This window comes from Strix uralensis, chromosome 13, assembly GCF_047716275.1.
Source record: "Strix uralensis isolate ZFMK-TIS-50842 chromosome 13, bStrUra1, whole genome shotgun sequence".
Classification (NCBI taxonomy): domain Eukaryota; kingdom Metazoa; phylum Chordata; class Aves; order Strigiformes; family Strigidae; genus Strix; species Strix uralensis.
The window spans coordinates 9,384,250-9,409,740 of record NC_133984.1 but is presented as its reverse complement, the minus strand read 5'-3'; the positions used below and the strand labels follow the sequence as shown (position 1 = coordinate 9,409,740).

At 44.0% G+C, this 25,491-nt stretch overlaps 1 protein-coding gene across 1 annotated transcript in view; it reads right to left on the bottom strand.

Annotated features, from left to right (window-relative positions):
* Positions 1-251: 251 nt before the first annotated feature.
* Positions 252-25,491, bottom strand: part of GPC4 (glypican 4) — a 68,279-nt gene continuing 43,039 nt past the window's right edge. Inside the window, exons 3-9 of the mRNA XM_074882667.1 lie at positions 23,086-23,477; positions 13,145-13,310; positions 7,283-7,413; positions 6,929-7,075; positions 6,398-6,534; positions 3,981-4,156; positions 252-3,035 (exon numbers count right to left, since the gene is read on the bottom strand). Of these exons, the coding sequence (XP_074738768.1) occupies positions 2,827-3,035; positions 3,981-4,156; positions 6,398-6,534; positions 6,929-7,075; positions 7,283-7,413; positions 13,145-13,310; positions 23,086-23,477 (1,358 nt within the window). The 3' untranslated portion in view covers positions 252-2,826. The remainder of the gene's footprint in view (positions 3,036-3,980; positions 4,157-6,397; positions 6,535-6,928; positions 7,076-7,282; positions 7,414-13,144; positions 13,311-23,085; positions 23,478-25,491) is intronic.

Here is a 25,491-nt window from a genome sequence, read left to right as displayed (position 1 = left end):
GTTCATTTTTCATTTGAAGCTCGTTACCAATTCCATTAATTTTAATTATTAATTCTATGTATGGGAATTTTTCTTTAAATCATGCTCATAATGGCAATGGTTATATGAAAAAAAAAATTACTTGAAGGAAGGCAGCACATGCCTTCCTCAGTCAGCAGCATGCCTCATCCCTACTCGTATGGTTTAGTTTACAATCTCATGTCAAAGAGCCAATTTCACACACAAACACAAAATAAAAGCAGGAACACAACTTTTGATCATCCTACATTGATGTTTACTCTTGTTTCCTGTAGCCCCAGGTGACAAATCTGTACTTTATATAGTGGAGGATCATTGGGCTATTAACAAAGTCAACTGGACAGACTTAAAACTCACAGCAGGTCTTTGCATTGGTGACTTGTACCAAACTAAGGAATAACAATTAGTAAGGAATTAGTTGTAAAACGATAAATATAAATTCAGAAACATTTTTTTCTGAGCAGAAATGCTCAAAAGCAGGAGAATTTACAAGCAACTTTCTTACATATGAACACTTACGCCAAGAAGGGAGATGTTGGAGAAGTCAGCCCCTCTGAACACAAGGGCTTTTGTTCCACCATTCTCTGAGCTCTGAAGAAGTTTAATTTTTTTTTTTTCTTCATTTAACTTTGCCGGCCTGCCAGCTGGGTATAAGCCAGAAGGGTTATCCAGTCAGACCTTACTGTGATATATTTACAATGGTAGTGCATCTAAGGTTTGTTTATTTCAGGATTAAAATTCAAATGGCTAGAACCATTTAAATAATTAAAGGGCCATCAGAAAATGCCATGAAACCAAACAAATCAGGAAAAGTCATGGAAACCATCAGCAATATTTAATTCAGAAATTCTCTTTGTTAGGGAACTTAGCTGAAAGAAAACAGCTGGATGTAGTTCAACCCTCTAAATTAAAAACAATCTAACAAGGTCTATAGGGATAACTCTTTCAGCTACATATTGGAGACCAGATTCACTTCTACCAAGTAAATGTAATAGCACTCAAAGCTAGAAAGGAAATTCCTCAGAACTGAGGTAGTTTCTAAGTATCAGCACATTTTCCAATTCCTCGCAAGGCAACTTAGCTATTTACAATCCATTTTTTCCCACACATAAATTTATAACTTTTTCAATTTTATGGTTCCATGATTTATTTTCTAAAGAAAAATAATCTAGCCAGAATATCCGTAACTCTACTAACATCATGTTTTAATAAATAACTGGCTACTTCTAGTAAAATTAAGCCTCCAGGATTGTTTATACCAGCCAAGAATACTCTGTCTTTATAGCTTTGCAGAAATTTGGTGTGAAAATAAAGTTGAATATAATGCTGACCCTGAGCTAACAAGTAATTAATGCTTCAATATAAAAATAGAAAATTATCCTCACAACACAAGGGTGGAATAGAGCAAGCCCTCTCTCTCTGGATTGCTCTCCTGACCGGATCCCTGCTACCTAAAGCAGAAGGAGATGTGCAGAATAATTTTGAGTCTTTCCAAAGACTTTGTTTTCCCTAAACTATTTTAAAAATTATTTAATCTCTTTTCTTAAAAATATACATTTCTTTTATTAATAGGTTGCTGTTCACCACAACACTGTTCCAACTGCAAAAGCACAGGTAGAGAAAGGAGGAGGGTGTCTCGGGTAGTGCCAAAAAGCTACAGTCACTCAGCATCAGTTCCCTGGAGACCAAATACACCGAAAAGGAGGCATCTTCAGTCCGGGAGCTCCTGCCCACTCCTACTCCAATCTGCCTGCAATGGTGCCGTGGGGTGCTGCCCGCCTGCTTCTTCCCTTTTGCCACCCATCGGAGAGGAAACAAAACTCTTGCAAAAATAAACCCAACATCCCCCCGCCTCCCCACCCACAAAGTATTCCTTAAAAACAAAAAATTTAAAAATTAATCCCGCATTCATCTAACAAATTTGCAGACAAGACACATGTTGGCATTTGGATCTGCAAGACGACACGTTGCTTCCAACCGAACAAGTTTAATGCCTTACTCCCACAGGGGATGCACGTCGGGAACTGGCCTACAGGAGTTACAGCTAATTGCAAGGATCCTGGGGAACAAATGACAACTCTTCTTGGCATCTGCAGAACTGGAATTCTCTGTAGTCTCTTCCAATTTAACCAAACCTCCTGTAAAGAAAGTACAACCTGCTCCTGGCATTAACGCCCTATGCAAACGGGGCATTTGGCACACTGACCAGCTCTGCCTCCACCTTCTGTTTTACTGCATAATAAAGACAAATTACTTCCACTTCTTTCCAGATAAGGCAACTAACATAATGTGGATAAATGGGAAGTTAACTACATGAAACGTATTTTCTGCTTGTTGGGCAATTATTTTTTTCCCCATAAGATAACATGATAAATAAAACCTGCTTCTGTACAGATATTTCTCATTTCAGAAACACATACTCGTTACAGGCCAAGAGAAGACCCTGGGTTTTTTTTGTTTTCGTAAGAAATATGGTAAAAGAAAAAAAAAGAAAAAAAAGAAAAGTGATAAAGACACAAATGCAGAGCTAACTACAGGCTTGTATATACATTTTTGTTATCCACCTCTAACATGGATTCTTGGTGAACGGGACAGACTGGTAGTCCCCATTCCTGTTATTCCCAGAATAGCAAGGGAAAAAAAAATAAATCAGTATCTTAAAACCAGTGGCAACATAGTAAAAACTGTACACTGTTGTCCATTAACTTAAAAAGCAAAGTCCCTAGATGGTATAAAAGTGAAAGCAGGTGCTTTCTAACTTTGATAATAAAAGTCTTTTTTTTTTTTTTCCCCCCCTACGCTGCACAATTATCTCCATTGTCTTTGCATGGCCAAGAACAAAATGCTAAGGAGCAAGGCTGCTTGTGATAAACCGCTCCTGGTAGCGGCAGAAGTGTTCATGTTCTTATCGCTCTTGTTGGAATTCCCAGCGACTTCGGTGGCATTGAACTCGAACTCCGGGGAGCACTGCTGGAGCTTGCAGCCGCTGCCGCTCTCCTCCCCGCTGCTCTCCTCACCTGCGGGAGACAAACACGCGTGCTGTCCTCCTCTGCCTTGCAAAAGGCAGCGGGGGCGGAATGCAAGCGTGGGTCCTCTGGTTAATGCAACTTCTGGGTGCTGTTCATCACACCCAGCCATGCTGGTGGATGGAAAACTGACTATGAGCCAGCAATGTGCGCTCGCAGCCCAGAAAGCCAACCGCATCCTGGGCTGCATCAAGAGCAGTGTGGCCAGCAGGTCAAGGGAGGGGATTCTCCCCCTCCACTCTGCTCTGGTGAGACCCCCCCCTCCAGTGCTGTGTCCAGCTCTGGGGCCCCCGTGTAAGGACATGGACCTGCTGGAGCAGGGCCAGAGCAGGCCACGAAGATTATCAGAGGGATGGAACACCCCTCCTCTGAGGACAGGCTGAGAGAGTTGGGGTTGTTCAGCCTGGAGAAGAGAAAGCTCTGTGGAGACCTTATAGGCCTTTCAATATTTAAAGGGGCTTATAAGAAAGATGGGGACAGACTTTTTAGTAGGGCTTGTAGCAACAGGACAAGGGGCAATGGTTTTAAACTAAAAAAGGGTAGATTCAGACTAGATATAAAGAAGACTTTTTTTTTATGATGAGGGTGCTGAAACATTGGCACAGGTTGCTCAGAGAGGTGGTAGATGCCCCACCCCTGGAAACATTCAAGGCCAGGTTGGATGAGGCTCTGAGTAACCTGATCTAGTTGAAGGTGTCCCTGCTATTTGCAGAGGGGTTGGACTAGAACGCCTTTAAAAGATCCCTTCCAACCCAAACTGTATCACAATTCTATGGGAACAACCCTTCTCTCACAGCCTGTCAGAGATGCCAGTTCCCTCACACTGTACTAACACGATTACCTACAGCTGAAGCTTAACCAGCTACCCCATGTTAGCACGAAATCCAATTAAACAGGGAAAAAGAAAGAGCAAAAGGCAAACAACAGCAAACATACTTATATCAATGAAGTCGACATCATTCCCACTGTATGCATTCTTCAGCTTGTTGGTCATCACCCGCAGAGCCATGATTTGCCGGCGAATCACCATGTCTGGCTTGGTAATATCGACTTCTACCTCTGGGTTATTCACTTGATTTGCTAAGCCGTTTCCAGTCACCGCAAAGTCATACCTGAAAAGAAACCGTTCCTGATGGTATCGGAGATGCAGCTCAGTGGGGTCCCACACCCAAGGGCAAGAGTGTGGGAACTCAGCGACGCCACTCCCTTTTCTAGCTTGGGTGATATTCTGAGCCCAACGTGATCTTCCCACATGCTAACCCTCACAGAGCCCTTCTCCAGCTTCTTACCCCATCTCCCCTCCCTGCCACCTGGGCAGCATGTGGAATTAAACACTGTTTTCATATACTCTGTGCCACAAAGGCAGGGGAAAGACAGTTTTCTCCCCAACTTGAAAAGAGAAGGAAGATCTGGGGTTTATAATAATAATGGCTTACAACAGCATAAATCATCTCTCTGCAGGCCACAGAGCAAAACAAGCTGTTGAGATGCCCCGATGCCCACTTGTATGACACTTTTGGAAAAACAACCTTTGGGGCCATAGTTATCCCAGAGAAACCTACAGTAACTGTTGGAGGCAAGAGTGTCATTCTGGCTTTGCATAATGCGCCTTAACCATTAAGCTGGGGTATTAAATGTGTACTTCTCACCACGCAGACATGAGACACAATTTCCCTAATAACCCCAGCAGGGGAAATATCAGTGATGCTGAAGATGAGGTAACGTAACCCCACGCATTGAAGCTGAGAAGAGCCGACCTGCTCAGCCTCAGTAGGTGTGCATGCTCAGGTCTGAACACATGGATGGCCTCTTGGTTTAAAAGAGAAACTGAGCAACAAAACCCAACAGAATACATCCCTGAAACAGGTATTTGAAGTATCATCTTATAGAGCAAGAATACGACACTTTTTCTCTCCTCCAATTACCTGACTTGCAAGAAAAATCACTGTTTAACAGCAGAAAACATTATTTTTCTTAGTTATGATGCCAACTTCAGTACCACAAGAGAGAGAAAAGCCTTTAGCACAATCTACTGATCCTGGAGACCAGGCAGTGAGATATAAGCATCCATCTGAAGGGCATGCTCAAACCCTGTCCTGTGTATGGGAGGGTTTAGTATTATTATTGTTGTTGGGTTTGTTATTATTTGTGATCAATATTATATGTTTCAAAGAAGTCAGAGAGAGACCAAAGTGTGGAAGAATTCTGAACTTTTAGCTTATTGGAGCCACAGAGAAAATAGTAACAGCAAAGGAAAAATATCTTGCACAACCCGCATAGGATGTCCAGCCTCCTCTCTTCTCTCCCCGCCCAGTGCTGCCAAGTCTCCATCTCCCCTCCTTCCTGGTGTTGGCCCTCACACACACTGGAGAAATCTGCTGTCAAAAGCCCTCTACAAGCTGCTGATGAACAAAACCTCAGGAGGTCAGAGCCATTTCTTGTTGCAGAGACCCAAACCATCACCCTGGCCAAGTGAGGCAGAGTTTCAGCACACACTAAACAGTGCAAAATTGATGTGGTATGGCTCAGTCCTGTGTCCCAAAAATATCAAGGGAAAAAAACTGCTATTACTTAGAAAAACTGCTGGAAAACCCTGGACAACTTTTTTTTTTTTTTTTTTTTTTAATGGAACATCTTGGATTTTGCTTATTTCCTCAGTAAGCAAACAGAAAAAAGAAACTTCTATTTCCAAAATAAAAGTTAAACAGTTACATAAACCATATGACAGAAAACCTTTGGCTTATTCATGTGTTGGTAATTTCCTCCTTACAAGAAAAAAATAAAAGAAAAAAGTTTTATAACTATTTTTCCATAAAAAGCATGCATGAAAACCACTGGCCCCCTCGTGCCACTGGCCTCATCAGTGGAGAAGAGGACCTTTCACCAGCCTCCATCTCCCCTGCCCTTGCTCAACAAGGAACCCAGCAATAGCTCCTGGTAGAAACACCAACTGGGGGCACTGGGGCAACAGCGCTGTCACACAACATGAGCATCTCCACTCTGTGCCCATTATACAGGATTTTGTACAAATCACCTCCCCAAACCCATGAGCAACCAGTAAGATGTTTAAGCCCAGGGAGAGATGCTGTTATCTGGGTATCCAGACTCCGTTCCCTCCTTTAAAACCACCACGTAGAGCTTGGACAACCCTTTAGCCTTGCATTCAAGCTGTCCCATCTACCAAAAAAAAAAAAAAAAAAGGGGGGTAATGGCAGCAGGTAATGGCAGCAGCCTGTCTCAGGGAGCTGGGGTCACTCCTGTAGGAGAAGAGGGCTCGGGGAGAGGGGCCGGTACACCAGGAAAGGCTGGGGCGAGAGGGAGAGAGTTAACCAGGGGCAGCTGCGTTGCCAAACCTGCTCTTGGCGCTCCCGTTCCAGCACTCATTCTCATTGACAGTGCCTACAGACATCTTTTCATCATTGCAAATGTTGCCAGGGAGAGATGACCAAAATTTTTTGGCTTGCTTCAGCTTCTCTTTCACATCAGTAACCTATTAAAAGAAAAAAAGAAACACAGGACACAATCCAGAATACCAAATGCTCATTAAAAGTGAAGCTGGAAAGGTATTTTTTATCACAACAGACGTGTATAGGCCAGATCTTCAGGCTGTGTATTTTGATGGTTGATTTACTTTTTTAATACAAAATTAAACACTGTTCCTCAAACACATATTACTCATAAGCCAAGCCTTTAAAACAGGCACTTTTCTGACATAGAAGCGTTGAGGTAATTCATGTCTAGAGCCATGGGCAGATTACACCCCTCAGAGAGTACAACACAGCCAAGGAATATTAAGAAACCCTATAAATTACAAATGGAAAATTATACACTGCAATACATGGGTGCTAAGCGCCTGAGTGGCACCGGCAGGACCAGGCCCTCACCAGTCGGTCCAAGCTCGTGCCGGCAGCTGTAGTTGGCCGCTCCTCTGGGTTGTAGGGTCTGAAACGAGCGCTGAAACCGCTTTCGGAGACGGAGCGAGCGGTCCGGCCCTGCGCAAGTGTTTTTGGCTGGCCACATCCCTGGAAAACCTATGCAAGAGAAGGAAAGGGTTTTATGAAATGGGAGGTCACAAGAGCCTCCCTTCTCTAGGCTCCAACCCAGCCCCTGCCCAAAATAATACACTGGTTTTATACATACTTGAAAGGGTGTTTTAAAAAAAAAAAATATATTGACAAGAATAGAGAAATAAAACACATTAGATAAATAAAGCCCAAGTGTCTTCTTGACCCATCTACCTTTTGAGACACTTGCATGCTGTTCTCCTGCATGTTCATGATCGCATCTGAAATTTTCACATCAATGGGATCCATAACTGACTCAATGTTGAAGGGGCCCTCCAGCCTCTCTGCTACCAGCAGCATCGAATCTAACACACAGAGAGAAATGAAGGCTTTCAGTGGAGGAGTTTCAAGAATAACAGATAACAAGGACAACAGATTGAGCACGCAGACATTAGCCACTGCAACATCACTTCAGACCAGCACACATCTCCAGGAAACATTTTGCTCCGTTCCCAGAGTCTACAACTTCACCAGGCACTTAGAGGCTGCCAGCACCAAGCCGCGGGCTCATATACATCAAAAGCCACATTAAACGAGGGAGAACCATCGCAGCCTGCCAACAGGCAGCCTGTAATCAGCTCCTCCCATTAGAACAAGCATTACTAACACCCTCCTCTCCATGCTCATTTATTAAAGGTTGCCTTGTGTCATTTGTTTTTCAAGACTGCTTTCAAAGCCACCGGCTTCCTCATGCTGGTCCTGAATGCAAGACACCAATGCAAAAGGGCCCAAGACCATCATCGCTACCATCTCTCTCTTAGGGAAAGCTACAGGCTTGGGGAAGCCAAGGGATTGCACCTTCTGCCATTACATGGACAATCTGCACAAGGGAGACTGCATGAGACCAGGGTAAATGCTGTGCGCTAATGATATATTTGGCACTTCTCTAGGCAAGGGGAGATGGAAAAGTCCCTCAGACAACACCAGGTCACTTCTCCCATGCTGACATGCACGTCCTCATCACATACATCATTAAACACAGCAGCGCTACTGAACATCCTCTACTTCCTCTGGGAAATCATTATTGGCACTAAGGCTTTCACCCTGCATTGCATTTAAGCCCTCTCTCTGGCTCTCCCCTAGAAGGTGCCTCCAGGTACATGCCTGGTGCTAAGCACTCGTCTCTTCTCACCCATCACAACCTTTATTTAACATTAGTTTTCACTGTGGTCCCTTGATCCCAAAGCACCCCATTTGCTGGTCTCCTCTCTTGCATCACTTCATGATGCTCTGCCACAAACTCATCATTTTCCAGTTGCATTTAATTCTTCAATTTTTCCTAGCCTGCATGATGTGGGAGGCCAGGGCACAACTGCCCCTCTGGCCCCGAGGAAATCCTCTCCTGGGGAGCTCCTCCCCGCTCCCAAGGATACGCCTGTTCCCTTACATTAAGGAGAAACGGGCGTTTCACAGTCAGTCTATTAACTTCTCTTGAAAAGTGTTTTTCATGACATTCACCCTCCTCCTAAGCGCAGCAGGTACTTTCAACAAGCAGAAAACTTCTGTGGGCTCCGGCTACCTGTTAAAGCCCTACAAAGATATTCCACATACTGAAAAACTTAGTCATAGCTCTGCCCTAGTGCCCAAATCACGTTAAACTACACTACACAAACTGATGATAAATATACAATTAAGCTACTTGTGCATTTAAAATAATAACAACAATAAGAAGGAAAAAAAAAATATCCAAAACCCCCACATGAACAGCAGATGCCTTCCTAGCCTGTAAAACCACTTTTTAAAGACAACTCAGCATTCTAAAGATTTGCTGGGTGTTAGTTAAAGGTCTATCAGTCGATCAACCCATCCTAAAAACCATGTCAGCTGGGACTCACACAGCTCCACCAAGGTGCCGGTGTTTCAGGAGTGAACCCTGGGAGGAGCAGGAGCCCCCAGGAAAGCCCCTTGCCCCGCAGGCACACACTACCAGCATCAATGACGGAGCTGTTGCAGGGCATGGCTGGAATTTAGCCGTCAGGGACTACAAACAGGTCTGAACTAAATGCATTTTTTTTAAGAAAAAAAAGAAAAAAAAAGAAGGTAATAACAAATGAAACAAAGAGTCTTAGACTGTATTGTGGTGGGCTCCAATAAAGTGATGCTTCAAATCTCTGAGTAATGACTGCTAGCATGAATATACCATTGTGCCGGAGGGGAGAAAAATGCTTTTGATGTGCTACCAAATGGAGACTTTTGTAAACAAGTGGAGCACAACTTAAATGTGTTCATCATTGTCAAAGCTTTTGGGGTTTTTCACGCGCATAAAGAACATACCGGTGCAGTTTGCAGGAAGCCACTCATTTCAAATAAAAATATTATGGACAGATAATAAAACACACAAAATGCATAGTTTTTTTTAAAAAAAAAAAAAAGAAAGAAAAATCAATCCATTTTGTAACTACTTAATTCTCCGAGTGGCCAGGAAAGGCTGCAGATCAATAAAGTGTTTGTGAAAGACTGAAAGGAAACATAAACCCCAATTCTTCTGGCTGTTTGGCGTCTTTGTAAACTTTGAGCCGGGCAGGCCATCCACAAGACCATGGGAATGTAGAGCGAATTGGGTCCTTTGTTAGCAGGGGTGCCATGGCGTTACATGTATCACAGCCCAGGAATGCAGCCTCTGCTTTGACTGCCGATAGAGAAAATGCATTCGGCCTCCAGCAGAGCTGCCAAAGCTGGCGAGAAAAGATAAGGAAAGTAATAATTGCCCTTGGAGAATATATTCAACTGGAGCTCTTCAGGAGGTGGGATTGATACTGGCAAGGAGCGCTAAATGAAATAAACTTTCATTAAAAAGAAGGGGGGGGCTCTACCTCATCCAGTTTTGATTTTGGGAGCATCCTGCAAACTTTTACCTCCCACAGGAGCTAGCCGGTGTCCCCACCAGCAGTCGTGGTGAGCAGCGATTCCCTCTGGCAGCCACGTTTGACATTAATAATGTTGGTGGGGGTTCATTTTAGCACCACTGCACCTCAAGAGGGGAGGCACACCACACTAACATCAGAAACGAAGCTTCGGTGCAACTCATCTCCCAGAAAGATTTTCCATTATTGGGAGAGAGGAGTTGATTATAAACATCAATTATCTTGCCCCAGCTCTGGTGTGAAATAATTGATATTTATAAGCCACAGTAAGGTGGCTCAGATCTACTTCACAAAAATAAGTCTGGCAGAGTGAAAAATGTACCCTGGCCATTTAATACAAACACACAGCATGACAAAGACTGTCTCTCCTCCCTGTGATGGGGAGATAGAAGTGGATTTGGGAGGGGGGGAAAAAAAACCCAACCCACACCATATAGCGCCATCCCTTAAAGACCCTTTTCCTCCTGCATACATTTGTCCTTGCTACTGGCATTGAGACAATCCTTGGCGACAAAGCACCTCACTCTCATGAAGGAAAGCAATTCTTTCGCATTGTACCACCAATAATCAGAAACCCACATCTTCAGCCTCACTGTCTGACTTGAAGAACAAAAGGCAGTTTTCAGTCTTAACCCCAAGATCTGATTTAAAAGGGGAGGGAAGGAGGGGGAAGACCTTGACCATTCATTAACAACAATCTTTTTTTTTTTTTAAAGGGGAAAAAATTTCTTTGCACACAAAGTAGTACTCCAGATATGTATATGGAGTCTGAATTCAACATCTTTGAGCAGAGTAAACCTTTGTGGAAAAAAAAAAAAATTCAAAAAAAATGAAAAGGAACTGGAGATTAACACTGTTCATTCAGGAAAAGCTCCAACCCTCCCAATAGCTTGTTTGAAACAAAGTATACCCCTGGCTAATTGGTGTACAATTGTGTCAGGAATAGAGGGCAAAATAATTTAAAGATAGTTAAATGGAAGAAAAGAGAACAATTTGGTTATTATTTCATATGCTGCAACTTCAAATGGTACTTTGCAGAAGTAAGGAAGTATAAAATCTTCTTGTCTCAAAAGACCTACAAACTTTACAGCCCAGTTTGGAAAAGTGACTTACATATAGACCCACCAAAACATGCGTATGCATATTTTATACACACATGCACCCAAATTCGTATATACTTGCAGCATTTGTTGCAAGTTCTCCCATTTAACTATCTTTAAATTACACTAAGTTCAAAATCTGTTTTTGACACATAATAAATCATTGTAATAACTTAGCACTTAAACCTGCAGTGCAAAATAGCATCAAACCCATGCAGTTGGGTTTTGTTGTTGTTGCGGGGTGGTGGTGGTTGTTTTTTATTTATTTGTTTAAACCTTTCAACGCACAGACAGGGGATATTTGTGACACATGCCTGGCCCCAGACACCACATCTATTTCATTTAATTTGACTCAAGTGGCAAATTGAGATAGAAACCAAAATCTGGATCATAACCAGCACCTGTTCAGTTATTAAACCGGTTCAGTTATTAAAGAAAGCCCAGCTTAAGTTTTCAGTATCCATACTCCACTGCAACAATCAGAGTGCAAGAATCAAGCAAATACTGCCAATAAATGTAACGAAGCTTAATACCATACTTAAGTAATGAGCAGGCAAGAAGCCCCTCGGGGAGGAAGCACTGCAAGAAGAAAGCTTTACTTCCAACCTAGAATTGCATTTATTTATTTTGTCTTGTTTAATAATCGTAATTATTGTATGCAGTCCCTGATCAGTCTCGTGTGACAAGGCTTGCTGGCTTCCCCCCTGAGGTTCGTTTTTAGCTGCATACCACCTACAGCAATTAGCTGCTTGTGCTTTTGTCTGTTTTCTGGCATTATGCCCTTCCCTTTCATGGGATTCCTCTTTTCTACTTGGACTAGATGTTTGCAAGTCTCCTGGCTTTGAGCTATTTCAGCAACAATTGTAGCTGAAATACTTAATATTCTCATGAGAAAGACGGCTGGGAGGAATGAGAAGGGGGGTGTCAGCCTCCCAGAGAATGACTTGGAAACCCAATTTAGTGTCACATTTAGCTCCCTATATGGAATACACAGGCAAAAAAAATGCCTCCTGAAAATAATACCCTGCACACATCCAGTTGGCATGGGCAGTGAAGTGAAAAGTCAGTGCACAAAACACAGGAAAACAAGTTCTAAGATGTAAATCTAGCCTGAAATGCCAATTATCAGCAATTTTTCCTTTTTTATCTCATAGCTTAATGAAAGGGAAATCTTTTCTTTCTAACAGTCTTTTATTCCACCAGTGGGATGGGAAGAGTACTGCAGCCTTGTCAGTAGCCACAGATACTTTACATGTGCACTTCATCACACATTAACTGGAGTGAAGCGACTGCTCCCAAAGGATGCTTGTTCACAGATAAATCAAGCCTCCTGGAAAACGAGCACAAATGAAAACATTTAACGTTATCTATTGCCTGTGCCCCCAAAACGTGATGCATTGCCAATTCTGCTGAGCCTTGACCCAAGGTAGAATTTAACATTTCAGTCTAAGTTTCATGTATCAAATAATACCTCTTATAAGCACTGAAGAGAAATAACAAACTGGAGGAAAAGGATGGCAAAAGCACTCGTACAGTGTCACGTAAGGCCTATTGACATTTCAAAAGGATGGTGGCCAAGAGCCAAATGAACTGTTTAAAAACAGATTCAGACACATGTCCCATTCAATTTTTTAATGTAAAATACAGGCCTACAGCTTTTCCCAAAGCTCACCACAGCTGGCAGGGAGACTCCCAGGCTGCTGAGAAGAAAACTGGCTTTGGGAAGGACAGCTGTATGGTGACAACGATGTATAAGGAGTAGTATGGAAAAAACACCTTGCACACATGCTTGATCCAGCAAGAAGAAACACTCTGAGCCTACGAGCAAAGGCAGCTCCATTCTCCTAAAGCTTGCTGCAAAGGTCACTGACACTACAAAAGTCTCATTTATTTAGAAATAAACATGAATGGCAAAAGGTGTGCTGTATACAGATGTGGGGAAAGAAGAGATACCCATCACAGACACCTAAAAAACCTGCTATAGCTCAGCACAGACACTCACAAAAGCTGTTCAGGTAAGGGAGACAGTACCAGTATATACTCACATGCAGTTTTAACCCATATTGCCTTACCCATAAAGATATTCCACTCGGCATCCAAGTCCCCTTGGTTGGCCAAGCAGCCTCTCATGACGTTAAAGCAGTAGTTGTAACAGGGCTTCACTGATACCAGACCTCGGCAGTACGGGCAGTACATCATTTTCAGCAGCGCTCGTGTACCCTGTGGTGTGGGGTTCACCTTTAAAAGAGAGAAAGGGCAAAAGAGAAGAAAATTATCCCTCAGTCCCTAAAGCAAAAAACCCTACACATTTACCACAGGGTGGGTGGGAACAAAGCTGTGCAGAGGATATGCAACGGGGTCAGCCTCTGCTGTCCGGTCAGAGCTCCCCACTTACACGGTCCAGGGATCTGGGGAGCAGACAAAGGGGTGTGGCTCACCTCCTTGGGTATACCTGCCTCTCCGGGGGGCACAGACTGTCCCCACCTCTGCAAAACGTTATCTGCAGTGCAGTACATCTTGGGTATTATGGGACCCCTCCCTGGGCTGCAAGGACAGGCACCCCAAGGGGACACGCAGTTCAAGATCAGGGAAGGCGGTAAAAAGCAACCAAGCCAAAAGGCATAATGGAAGGCTACACTATCCAAGCCCCGCTGCAAACACATGCTGAAGACAATGATGCTCAGATTTCTTGGGAAAAAGCAGCCGAGATGGGATGCCTGCCGCTATCCCCACACCCAACCCACCAGGAGCGTGCCCTCCTCCTCCGCAGCGCTGCGGCTTGGCTCTTCCCGGACAATTGCCCAGCAGGACTCTCCGGCAGAGAGACCGGCTCCTTTATCTTACATTCAACTCCAGCAACACAGCATTTACATGACAGATAGCTGGGTTCATTTATACTCAGCACTCATCATGCTAAATAACGCCGTTCCCCACACCCAAAGGAGGCGGCAGCTACAGCCTCACAGCTGAGGACAAACCGGGAGGACCCTCAAAGCCAATGTGCAACCACTGGGCATGCAAGAGGAGCTATCCGCAGCAGGCACATCACTCCCTGAGCCCTCAACAGAGCTATTTTGCAAAGTGACTCATGGTCATTCATGTTTGATTCACTCTCTGGCTCAGCTTCAAAACATTCATTGAAACCATTTCCACCGAGCCGGTCTAAGGAGCATTAGCTCCAGCACCATGTACTAGTGCTGACCACGTGGTGGGTCCATCTAAAGCACTGAACAGACAAGCTCCCTCAAGAGCAAGTTTAAGTGTTAATTAGCCACACATGAAAATGGAAAATTAAGATGCAATCAGAGATACACTGACAAAATAGAAGCAGTCTCTGGTGTTTTAAGTAATGTGCTTCAGACTTCTTGTGAGGTGTTTATGAAGAGTGCTCTAAATAGCTTATGATCCAGGACTGTGCTGGAGGAGGAGACACACACACAGCCCCAAGGGAGAGAGAAGTCATTCAATGCAAATGTCTGGAGATATGGATGGCCTCCACATCTCATCTGCTGGAGATCTGGAAACAGACTTCATGGCAGAGAAGATGACAGGACTGAATGGAGATGAATGTATGTGAGGAAGACCACACGTATGTCAAGGACCTTACTGTTGCAAAGCCCATCTCAGCACGTGGACTATGGAGAAACTGAACATGATCTTCTGGTACAAAAAACTAGTTGGCAGCAGATGAAACTAGAAGGCAACAGATTTTAATAAAAACAAACCAGAAAACAAAAAGCCCCACTACATAATCAGACTGGCTTTGCTAGTAGCAGCAGCAGATTTTTAAACCCTCTTTTCTTATAAAAAGAGGTGACAGATAAAAATCCATTGTGTTTCTGACAACTCCAGAAAGACCAAGGCTTCTCTTCAGTAGGCAAGGAAACTGGTTAGAAAGACAGCAGGACGATTTTCTGCAGTTGATGGAGCCCAGTGCTGGATTTTGGCTGGACAGCAATGTTAATTCAGACATCACTTTACCCCTCTTTTGTCATCTTTACCCCTCTTTTGTCCGCAAAGAGCCTGTTTGGCTGAGCAAAAGGAGGCTCAATGTAAAAAGCTGTTTGCGGTAGCAGGGGAAATCAGATTCAGACGCTTCAGAGAATATATACATATATATATATTTATATATATTTGGAAGGCGCAGCGGGAGCAGGAGCCCCAGCAGAAAGCTCCCTATTGGGACAGCGTGGCTTTAAAGCAGAGCTAGTTCAAACACTGGGAAGAGCTCAAGCAACAGAAACCAGCTAAATCAGATGATTTATAGTCGGAAAACTGAAAACAGACAAATGTAAAGGTATCATCTGCCATCCAGATGGTGCGGTCCTTTCATAACAAAAAAGTTGCGGGGCAGGGGAAGAGGGAACGAAATAACATCTCGCACCCAGAGACAGAGCTCTGAAAGATGCCCCAGTTTAGTGGTTTAGTTGTTTCTCTGATACAAATCCCTTCCTATGTCACTTGGTGGTAGGTGTCAAGACCTCCACGCCTAGTCCTGAGGCTTATCAGCAAATGTCGGCCATCCTAGCACTGCTGACCCTCAAAGAAGTGCTCTGCATCCCCCTTGGGAAGAAAATTAGGAAAATGTTGACAGCACCAGCCAGGTGCTAGAGGCATTTGAAGTAGGACAAGAAGTAGGAGACTTCCCCAATCCTATCACGGAAAGCCGCAGCTTTACGAAAGGGATTGCATGGCAACATGTTGCAAAAAATCACCCGCACAGCAGTGACCCAGGAGGCACCTTCCCATCTTAGGTTCCTGGCTTGCCTCACGAGCGCCGAGTGGCTGCAATCCTGCAGCATCCCCCTGCTTTGATATTTCATAGGGCTTGATCTTTATGAATTCCAGCAGATGCAGGGGAAACTGAAGCCGCTTTCCCACGTTCCACAGCGGACAACATGGGATGGTCACTCGGATTAGGTCATTTGAACCAAGACCCAGGATGATTTTAAAAGCAAACGGGGTTTTGCTTCCTTTCCCACAAAGATTTGTGGCTCTAAGCCGTACACAGAGCTGAGCAGAGGGTGATGGCAGAGGGGGTGATGAAAAGACAAACCCAAGCCTGCAGTGACTGCCGAACCGAGTCCTAACTAGTGATGGACATAACCCACAGGGACATTCTTAAGTTTGCAGTACAGTTGCAGGTGAAGAGGAAGACAAAGGGGAAATTAATCACTCCAGATCTGGCATTTTATGGTGTCAGAAAGCATCAGGAAGGCACAAGCAGAGATGACCTCTAAGAGAGAGTTTTGGGGAACATTATGAGCAATTACACCTCCTTACAACAGTGATAAATACTTAACTGCTGCATATCGCTGCAACGAGAACCTTAACCCTGGCAAGGGGCCCGTACCCGGTCCAGACCAACTCTGGATCTGTCAGTGGGATGTGCCATATGTTGTACTGGCAATTCTTCACAAGCTTTTAATGTTCGCTCTGCCACGCCAGGTGCAAGCTCTTAAAACACCATTGTATGTAACAGTAAACCCAGATATGCGTTGTTCTGGGGTTGTGTTTATCTTGGAAAGCAACTCAAGTTCATTCAAGCTCTACTCTAGAATGACCCTCAAAACCAAATAATCTCCTCTCTAATAAAGCAGAGTCCCAAAGAAAGCTTTATTTGCTGAAGAGGATTTACTCTGGTAGATTTGAGCCCAGGTAGTAGTACGCTGTAGTGCACATACCCTGTAAAAGCTTCTAATAGAAGTAAATGCACTCCAACCCCTCTCTTTTATCTTGTGAAATTTATTTCCTTTCCATGGCGTTCCACGCCACTGCAGCAATCCATCACCCTGCGGTTTCATCATGTAAATTACAATTTGTCCATATCTATATGCTTTGTCAAACGTGAAGATTAAAAGCTGCTAACAGATGTGTTTTGGCACCAATCTTCACATTCGTATCAAACTTGCTCCTTAAAAATACAGATTTACACACAATCCACAAAAACTAAGTGAAAAGCAAACAATTCTGGGCTTAACTCAAGTGTTTCGTATAATATTTGTTGAGATACACCCCCAACTTACATTGACTGGTGAAGGTACAATCACGTTCTTGTAAAAATTACATGCTCTTGGTATAATAAAATCTAGTTTTTGTTGGTACCTTGTCACACCCATCCCATTTCAGAGTCACATAAGAAATGGTTTGCCTTACGTCCTTAGCCTTTCTCGACTCATTGGCAGCTGCATCTGGATACACACATTTGGTAGAAACTTCAAGAAGTACACACCTATCAAGCAAAATGCCTTGTTAACAGCCTACCACAAAGCCACCAAAACTCAAGATAAACCAATCCATGCAAGCAGATAAAGTTCAGAGAAGCAACTGGTTTCTTTTTCCCCTCCTTCCTGAGGCAAGGAATAGCTGAGGAAGGATGACAGAGCTCCAACCATGGATGGGTCCTGCAGGGAGCTCTCACCAGCTGCCAGACAGCCAGAGCCACATTTTATTCGCTCACTCTACCCTCAAGTTAACATTAAGAATGTTAATAACAACATTTAAAATCCTGTCAGCTTTAATAGCTATTTATAATAACACTGATAACTCAGGCTTTATTTTCCAAGCTTGCACAACAACAGTGTTGCCATGCCAGCAGCACAGCCACCAGAAAACATAAAAATCGAACGATTTGAAAATAAATGTAGTGAAGTTACTTTTGATTTATACTCTATCTTCTTTTAAAAAAAACCTGAATTAGGGCAATACTGGATAAGGAAGGCTGAAGGAGTAACTTAGTGACACAGAAAGATGGTTTCATGACTTCAAAAACTAACTCCAAAGCTGACTGAAGGACTGTGGGATGCTCCAGGTGAGCAGCCAGTTTAGATAAGTGAAGAGTCATTGATTTTTGGGTCCAACACAACCTTACTTGCATCATTTTTTCCTTCCCTCAGTGTTGTGCAAGAGCATCATCTTGGCACATGCCGGTCCAGACGTTCCGCTCACTGTGAAGCAGAAGATCACACGGGCAGCTCTTGGTTTGCTTCTCCACCCCAAAAATTCCAATGAAAGTGTTTTGGAATTAATTACGCATTTAACCAATTTTGCTGGCCTGGTGCTAGCACATGAGTAATTTAGAAAGCATCCGGTTCAACCACAGATTTGGGCCTCCGAGGTCTTGCACAAGGGAGCACATTTAGGAGCAATACTTGGGAAACGCACGGCTCCATGCCTCGTCAGTATTCACTACCCATGGCAGTGTCTGCTGCAGCTTTATCTTGTGTGAGGAAAAGTTCAAGAGTACATTTACGCTCAATTCCCTACTTGGAGCTTGCTTTCCCAGCCCCCTAGATGTGACACTGCCTGAGAAGAACAGCAGAGCTCCTGAGAATCACACCCTCAGTCACTCAACCTGCTCAGTCTTAACATTAATGTGTTAAAAGGGGAGCACCATGTGCTTATCTTCCCTGCTGGCACCCCCAGAACACACGGGGCAGAGGGGACCTCAGGGTGCCAAGTGGACACCTCTTCCACCGAGCGCTTACCAAGTGACACCAGGGTCAGCATCTCCTGCTCTTGGTGTCCTCAGGACCAATGCGCATTTCAAACAAAGCTTGTTTTCCAAAGCACCTGCCTCTCCCCGACCCAGAGACATAGCAGATAATTAGGAGTGTTCTGTTTGCTATAATGAGCAGAACAGCAAGAACATTTACCTTGGCAGCTACACCCAAAAACTTCCTTAAGTTATCCCTCACATTGTTTTCAAAACTACCAGCAGAACCACGGCATAGGGGGAGGCAAAGAAAGAAAAAGGAAAAAACCCCACGGGACTGAAACACTCCTGGATGATGCCATCAGCTCCAAACCCACAGCTGCATCCATGCATGCTCTCAGCACATTAAATCCGCGATGATTGCTGCTTGAGCATGCTTTGAAGGCTATGCCTAGCACAGACCCTCAAATGGCAGAAGCTGAGGCAGATGCAGCCACATTCTTGGCAGGTCTTCTCAGGGTCATCTTTGATGTGGAGAAGTGCTTGGTATTGTTTTCTGCATTGATGTTTGCCCTTGGCATGTGGAAGGCAGTGTCCTTGTGCATGGCAACCCCTAGATCTGGCCCCATGGCTTGCAACTTGCTGCCTGGACAGCACTGCTTCTTGAGAGGTCCCTCTGCAACACTAAAAGGGCTCCTTGGTTCTTCTGGCTGGTCCTCAGTTGCCCATGAAGCAGCAGCATCTGGCCCCCGTCTCCTCTCAATATATGTAAGCAACACATTTCATTTCTGTCACTTCCCTGGGCGGATTTGCTCTTGCCTGAAGGCTGCCCAGCTTCCTTAGATACAGGAACATGAACTCCTTCCTGAAGAAGCATTAAGGTCACATTCCCCTTAAGTCAAACCAAGAGCAAAGACTGCACGAAGGAAGATTGGACCTCTACTCTCTGACTAAAGTTTTAGATCCTCAAATGGTAATTACAAGGGGCACATATCTGTGGAGAGACGGTGATGGAAACGCAGGGATTTGGTGTCATGTGATTATACGCTTTGTCCTTCATGCCCCTCCACTGCTGACCTCCAGCCAGACCTCCCCTCCCAGCCCTTGGGTCAAGCAGGCTCCTCCCAACCCTACAAAATGCTGTCAGGAGGCTCAGTCCTTGACTTCACCTTTTTCTTCCCCCACAACGGGGACCTCCATCCTATACTGGTCTCTGACCGTGCACTCAACAAGCCCCTGAGCGTTTTGCCCTCAAAGGTGTCATGACCCTCAAATGGCTGCAGGTTTAATTGCATGTAAACTAATTAAGGGAACATCTCTGCAGCTTGAGAACTGCCCAGTTGCAGGTTCTCATCCTTTTTCAGTCACCCTGGGCTCTGGCTTGTATTTGCTCCCTTTTTCCACCCCTGGCTGGAGCAGGAAATGTCACTGCTGGCAGCAATTTAACCTGGCTGATTTTAATGCTTGTCCAGGGCTAAGCAGCAAGTGATTAGGGGATGGGCAGATTTCCGTCTCCCGAAGGCGGGGGCAGGAAGGTCAGAGAGAAAGCACCAGGCGTCAGCAGATGACAGAGGGGAAGTGCTGGAGGCCCCCAGCCCCTGACAGCCCACCTCAGATGCAGGACACATCTCTAGCAGGCAGAAACGGTATTCTGGGTTTTCTTCTTGGATCTGCTGTTCAGGATGGATCTTGAGAATTTTGTACTTTTTGGGTCCAAAGGAGGGAATTTGAGGGGTGAAGACTTGGGCATCAAAACTGTGGTTTTTAGACACAGTTTGAAAAAAGTCTGTGCTTTCTCTCAAAACCATACAGCTTTCTCTCCATTGTGTGTTTGGGCAGCAGCACACAGCTTCTGATCCATCCAAGGCTGAATTAATTTTCTAGCATTCTGGCTCTGAAATCAAGCATACTTGCAGCTTTTCAATATTCTCTCTTTTTTTCCCCCTTTACTCCCAAACTCATGCAAGAACAATACCTTTCTAAATGGATCTCCCTAGTGAAGATGTAAAAATATATAGGATCATTAAAAAGCCATCAAGGCCATTCTACTGTAAAGTGCTCTTTGCTCTCCTGATAGCACCCTGGGAAAGTAAAAAGCAGCTGGATCTTGCAGTAGTTTGTATTTCTCCTCCTGAGGATTTTCAATTAAAGATTTTTAACTTGCTTGTTACAAAACGCATTAAAAGTAAACCTAAGTTGCATTACTTTGGACATTTTTTCATAAAGAAGAATAGAAGATTTATCCCTCAAGTTAATCCCTGGTATAAGCAGTCATCCCACTACAAGTCCTGAGTAAAAATAGTAAGGAAGAAAAGTCAATAGAGTCATTATATAGAGCTCAGCAAAGCTGGGCTAATCTATATGTAATGTGGGAAGCCCCAAAACACAACCACAGAGCAGCAGGCATAAAAACATCAGCTTTTAAACTTGCGTATAGAATTTCCCATTGTGTCTTCTAGAAATGTGATGTTAGATTTCCACTGAATGAGATTAAAACACTACAGAAAAGATTACTATGCCTTCCAACTGATGTAGCTAAAGCTTAGGTATTCAGCAGCAGGGACTTTTGCTACCACTTTGAAAAGTCAATCTGTTGCAGGATTTCCAGTGCAATTTGCAAAACCAAAGCGGAAGGTGCAGTAACTGTGATCGTCCACAGCACATGAGCTATTTTTGCAGCTGAGTGGGTCTCTGGGTAACCTTCCACACTCGAGCAATTAATTCTAGAGTTGAAGGCAACTCTACACTCTAGGATCTTCAAAAGGGAAAGAGGAATCACAACGCCACCTCGGGTTCATGACTCTGATTCATAACAGATGCGGGGACCATAGCCCTCATGGTCCCGTGTCAAGGCTGGAGACGTTTTGATGAATTCTGAGCAGATGGAGCATAAACATGATCTCTCATCCATGCACGTTTACTGCCTATCAAGTGATTGCACATTCCTGAAAATCGTACTGGGGCTTAGCGGACAGACCTCCCACCCGAGTACTTCATCTGCACTCTCCAGCAGTGAAAAACCCATTCCCTGACCATGGTATCTGCCCCACAGCTGGAAACAAGAGCCACCAAATTTGAAACCCCAACCAAGAGGTCGGCAGGCTTGGCCAGCGACCTGGCACGGAGAAACAATGCTTGATCTCATCCAGCACCCACCTCCTTCCCATGGCATCCCTGAGGATGGAGGATTTGTGGTCTTGTAAGAGGGACCCCACATATCACCCATGGAGCACCCACCCTCAACCTCAATGAGCAGCATGCAGACACACCTCACACAAGAGTCATAACTATTAAATGGGGATTCAAGGTGTCCAAGGACCTTAAACCTGCCACTGCTAACTTACAACTTGGTCCTGGAGCCTGGATATATTAGTATGGCAACTCTTTCCTTGCTAATATTCTCTGCCCTATTGCACACATGCAGGCTTACTGCAGGCTCTTTTTCTCATTTCTCTTAAAGAAAAATTAACACAGAAGCAGATATTTTTTTTTCTTTCCAGAGAGACAGTATTTTAATATTATCCCTGTAAATCAAAGCAATTTGAATTATTATCTCACTTAACAATGCTGCTTGTGCTGCCTTCAGAATTGCATTCTGCTTCTAAGAGTACCTGAACAGCTATTCTTTTCTGGTTTACTACCTCTCTTTTTTTTTTTTTTTTTTTCCTCCCCTCCTTTCCTAGCACTTCGGGTGATTCAAACTACTGCCTGCCCTTTCAGCCTGGTATTTTATTAGTCCGTAACCAGGTAGAGAGGAAGTAAACCTCTCTCTGTCCGATTAAATGATTATACTAAATCTTCTATAGCCCACAGGAAATGAGCTGAGTTTGTTAAAAGGAAATCGCTAATATTTGTTATCTTACACAATCACTTTAAGGGGATTATTAACTACACCTGTTCCCTATACAACTCAGGCTAAAATTAAAGACAAATCTCACGTCAAAAGAAAAGTCACCCCAGTTAAACCACTCTGAAGTGGTTTATAAGAAGAGAGAGTTAAACATTTAAGTGACCAACACATCACATCTGTTTGATCCTCCAAAAAAGTGACTTTACCATACAAGTCTAAGGTCTAACTCATGCTGCATGTGTGGCACTAAGTACAACTGGCTCCTGCCCCGCGCATACGGCTCTGGCTTACTGTTATCATAAAAGTACTGTTTGCTCACGCTAACAGCCTCTCCCTGTGCCTAGAAGCAAGGAGCAAATCATCATCTGCTCCATAATAGATGCCTATAGCATCCATGACTCACTGTAATTCGAAGAAGATAGGTCATTACACAAGCAAACATGGTTATTTCCAATGCAGAAGGTATTTAATTTCCTGCTCGTTTTTCTTCCTGACAGGAAGACAGCATCAACCTGGGGAACATCCCTGCTGCTGGGCTGCAGCACTGGATGGTGGTGTCTCCAGAACATGACTCTACCACACAACAACACAACCTACATAGATGAAGTTTGGTCCCACCTGCGCTCAACTACCACCAACACCTTTAGGTACCTAGTCAGGACAACAGGGAAAGATGCTACCCATCACAGGTCCATGGGACACGGGAATAATCATGAGACGGAACTCACCGCGGACACTTTGCTCACGACGTCCCTTGCAACAGCGAGGCCCTGCGCAAAGGTGCGGGCGGCCACGAATGCTCGCGTCACCTGTAGCTTGAGCTTCCGCGGCACATCCCCGAAGGGCTTCAGCTGCTCGGTGTACTTGCTGACGCACTCAAGGTACTCGTCTGTGAAGTGGTACTGGGGGTTAACCAGCCGGAACATGCGCTCCAGCAAGCGTGCCCAGAACTCGTTGAGCATCTCCTCCAGGTTGACGTTACCACCCACGTAGTACCGCTTCAGCTCCACAAAGAGGTCCTTGAACAGCTCTGAGTTCTGCATATACAAACGGCCATACGTCCGCACAAACATGTCATTCAGTGACTTCTCAGCGTTTTCAAGAAGTTCTTTGAAGAACTCTAGAAAAGAGGAAGATAAGATATGGTAAACATGGGCACTGGGTTGTGTGTTCGCACACTTCTACAACCACTGTCATTGCTTAACTGGAAAATTCAGCACAATGAGACCATCACCCAAATGAAATGGAAGGTTAAAGGACTCCCTAAAAATTTTCAAACAATTTCTATATCTCAAAATTTTTCATTACTCTTCATAAACCAATCTTCCCAACCTCTCTCCAGATCAGAAGACTTGCATGGGTGAAATCTCTTCTGATGCAAATCTGAATACCATGACAGACGTCAGCAAAATGGAAAAGAAAAAAAGAATTAAAAAAACCCAAACCAACAAAAGCACTAGTTTCTTATGTTACCACTCAACCATCTTAAGTCCTTTCAAAGCACAAGACTATCAGAAAGTAAAAAGAAAAACATGTGGGTTTTTTGTTAAACAGATGTTTTGCACAAATGGGTCTTTCTTTTCAGTTCTTGTCAATTCATTCTCTGAAATGATCATAAACTAAACTAGCCTCAAAAAACACAAATTTTAATATATTTTAAAAGTAAACCCAAAAATCCACCTGGGGGCTCTTTCTCCCATCTTGCAACTTTGTCAGCTCTCAGGACAGGGCCTGTCTCTACTTAATTGCTCCTGATTGGCTTCAGACATTTGTGGCAGTATCAAAGAAAAAATTATAAATAAATAAATTAAAAAAAAATCAAACCACAATTAAACCAGAATTTCTCAAAATTCAAGGGCTAATCACATGGCACAAGAATGACAAGAAATTTTTCAGATGACAAAGGACGGAGGGGAGGACCCTTGGGTTTCATCACTTTTTAGAAGTAAATCCCCACTTCGGTTCACCCTCTGAGAGCACCAGACAGCCCAGTGCTGGAGAACAGCCACTGCCAAAGTGCCATCACCACATACATCTCCGAAGCTGACAAGAAGCTGACCTGATGATGTCTGGCATGTTGGATGCATCTGCCAGGTCAGTTTAAAGAATATCCCCCACCAAGACAGTGCCACCAAAGCCTTGGGACATGGGTCTAAGCAAAGACTACCCTACCACAAAGCCTCTGCCTTGGAGATTTGGTGTAGACAAGTTAAAATAAAATAAAAAATAGGGGAGGGGTCCATTAAGCCAAATGTATTTGGGCCATTTTGGAACAAAACTCCACGCTACGTGGCCTTAGGAAGGAGCTAAAGAGAGCAAGGGTAAGTGCCACCGGGACAAACCACCACGTGCCGGTGGTGCTCATGCCGGGCTGCTGCCCATTTGCTCCAACCCTGCGGAGGACACCAGCACCCCGGGGAGCGGGCGCAGCCTCTCCACAGCCACGCACAGCACAGGCGAGGAAGCGTATTATTTTATGCATGCCACCAGCAATTGAGGATTCTGACCTCTGCTTTTCTGTGACTCATATTCAATAAATATTTTTTAATAAAACATGCCTCTGGTTTTTTTTAATCCTCAAAGGAGTAATGTTTAGAGCCAGAAGTTGTTAGAAGGAAGGGGGGGAAATATTTTGGCCCAGTGTGAATTTAAACCTTGTTAAAATGTATTAAAAGTATGCTGAAGTTCAGATTTTCGTCTTCAAAGTGCTCCAGTACAAACAAAGCCTAATACAGAAAACATTTTCTGGAAAAACTGAAACATTCTTCGAGTTCCTGACGAACAAAGTCATGGGGCTCAGTGCCTGACATGGCTGTATATAATGCAGCCTCTTAGGAGCACAAGAGAAATGATCCAGGGAAGAAGAGATTGATTTCAAACACCCAACACGTCCTCTGTCCAATATCAGCAGGAACCTCCACTTTCGTTCCCATGACTGGCATTTCCTCTCCAGGAAGATTTTTTTCTGTTGAGTTTATACTATAGAGATTAGCTTGGTGTATATTAATTTCTAATTCACTTAATCATTTTGAAGGCTCACTTCCTTCCTTTGCTCAGACCTTTTAGTACCACTAAATAAGTTGTTTATTTAAATGCTTTTGTGCCAGGCACAAGAGCTGGCAGATGCATCAGCA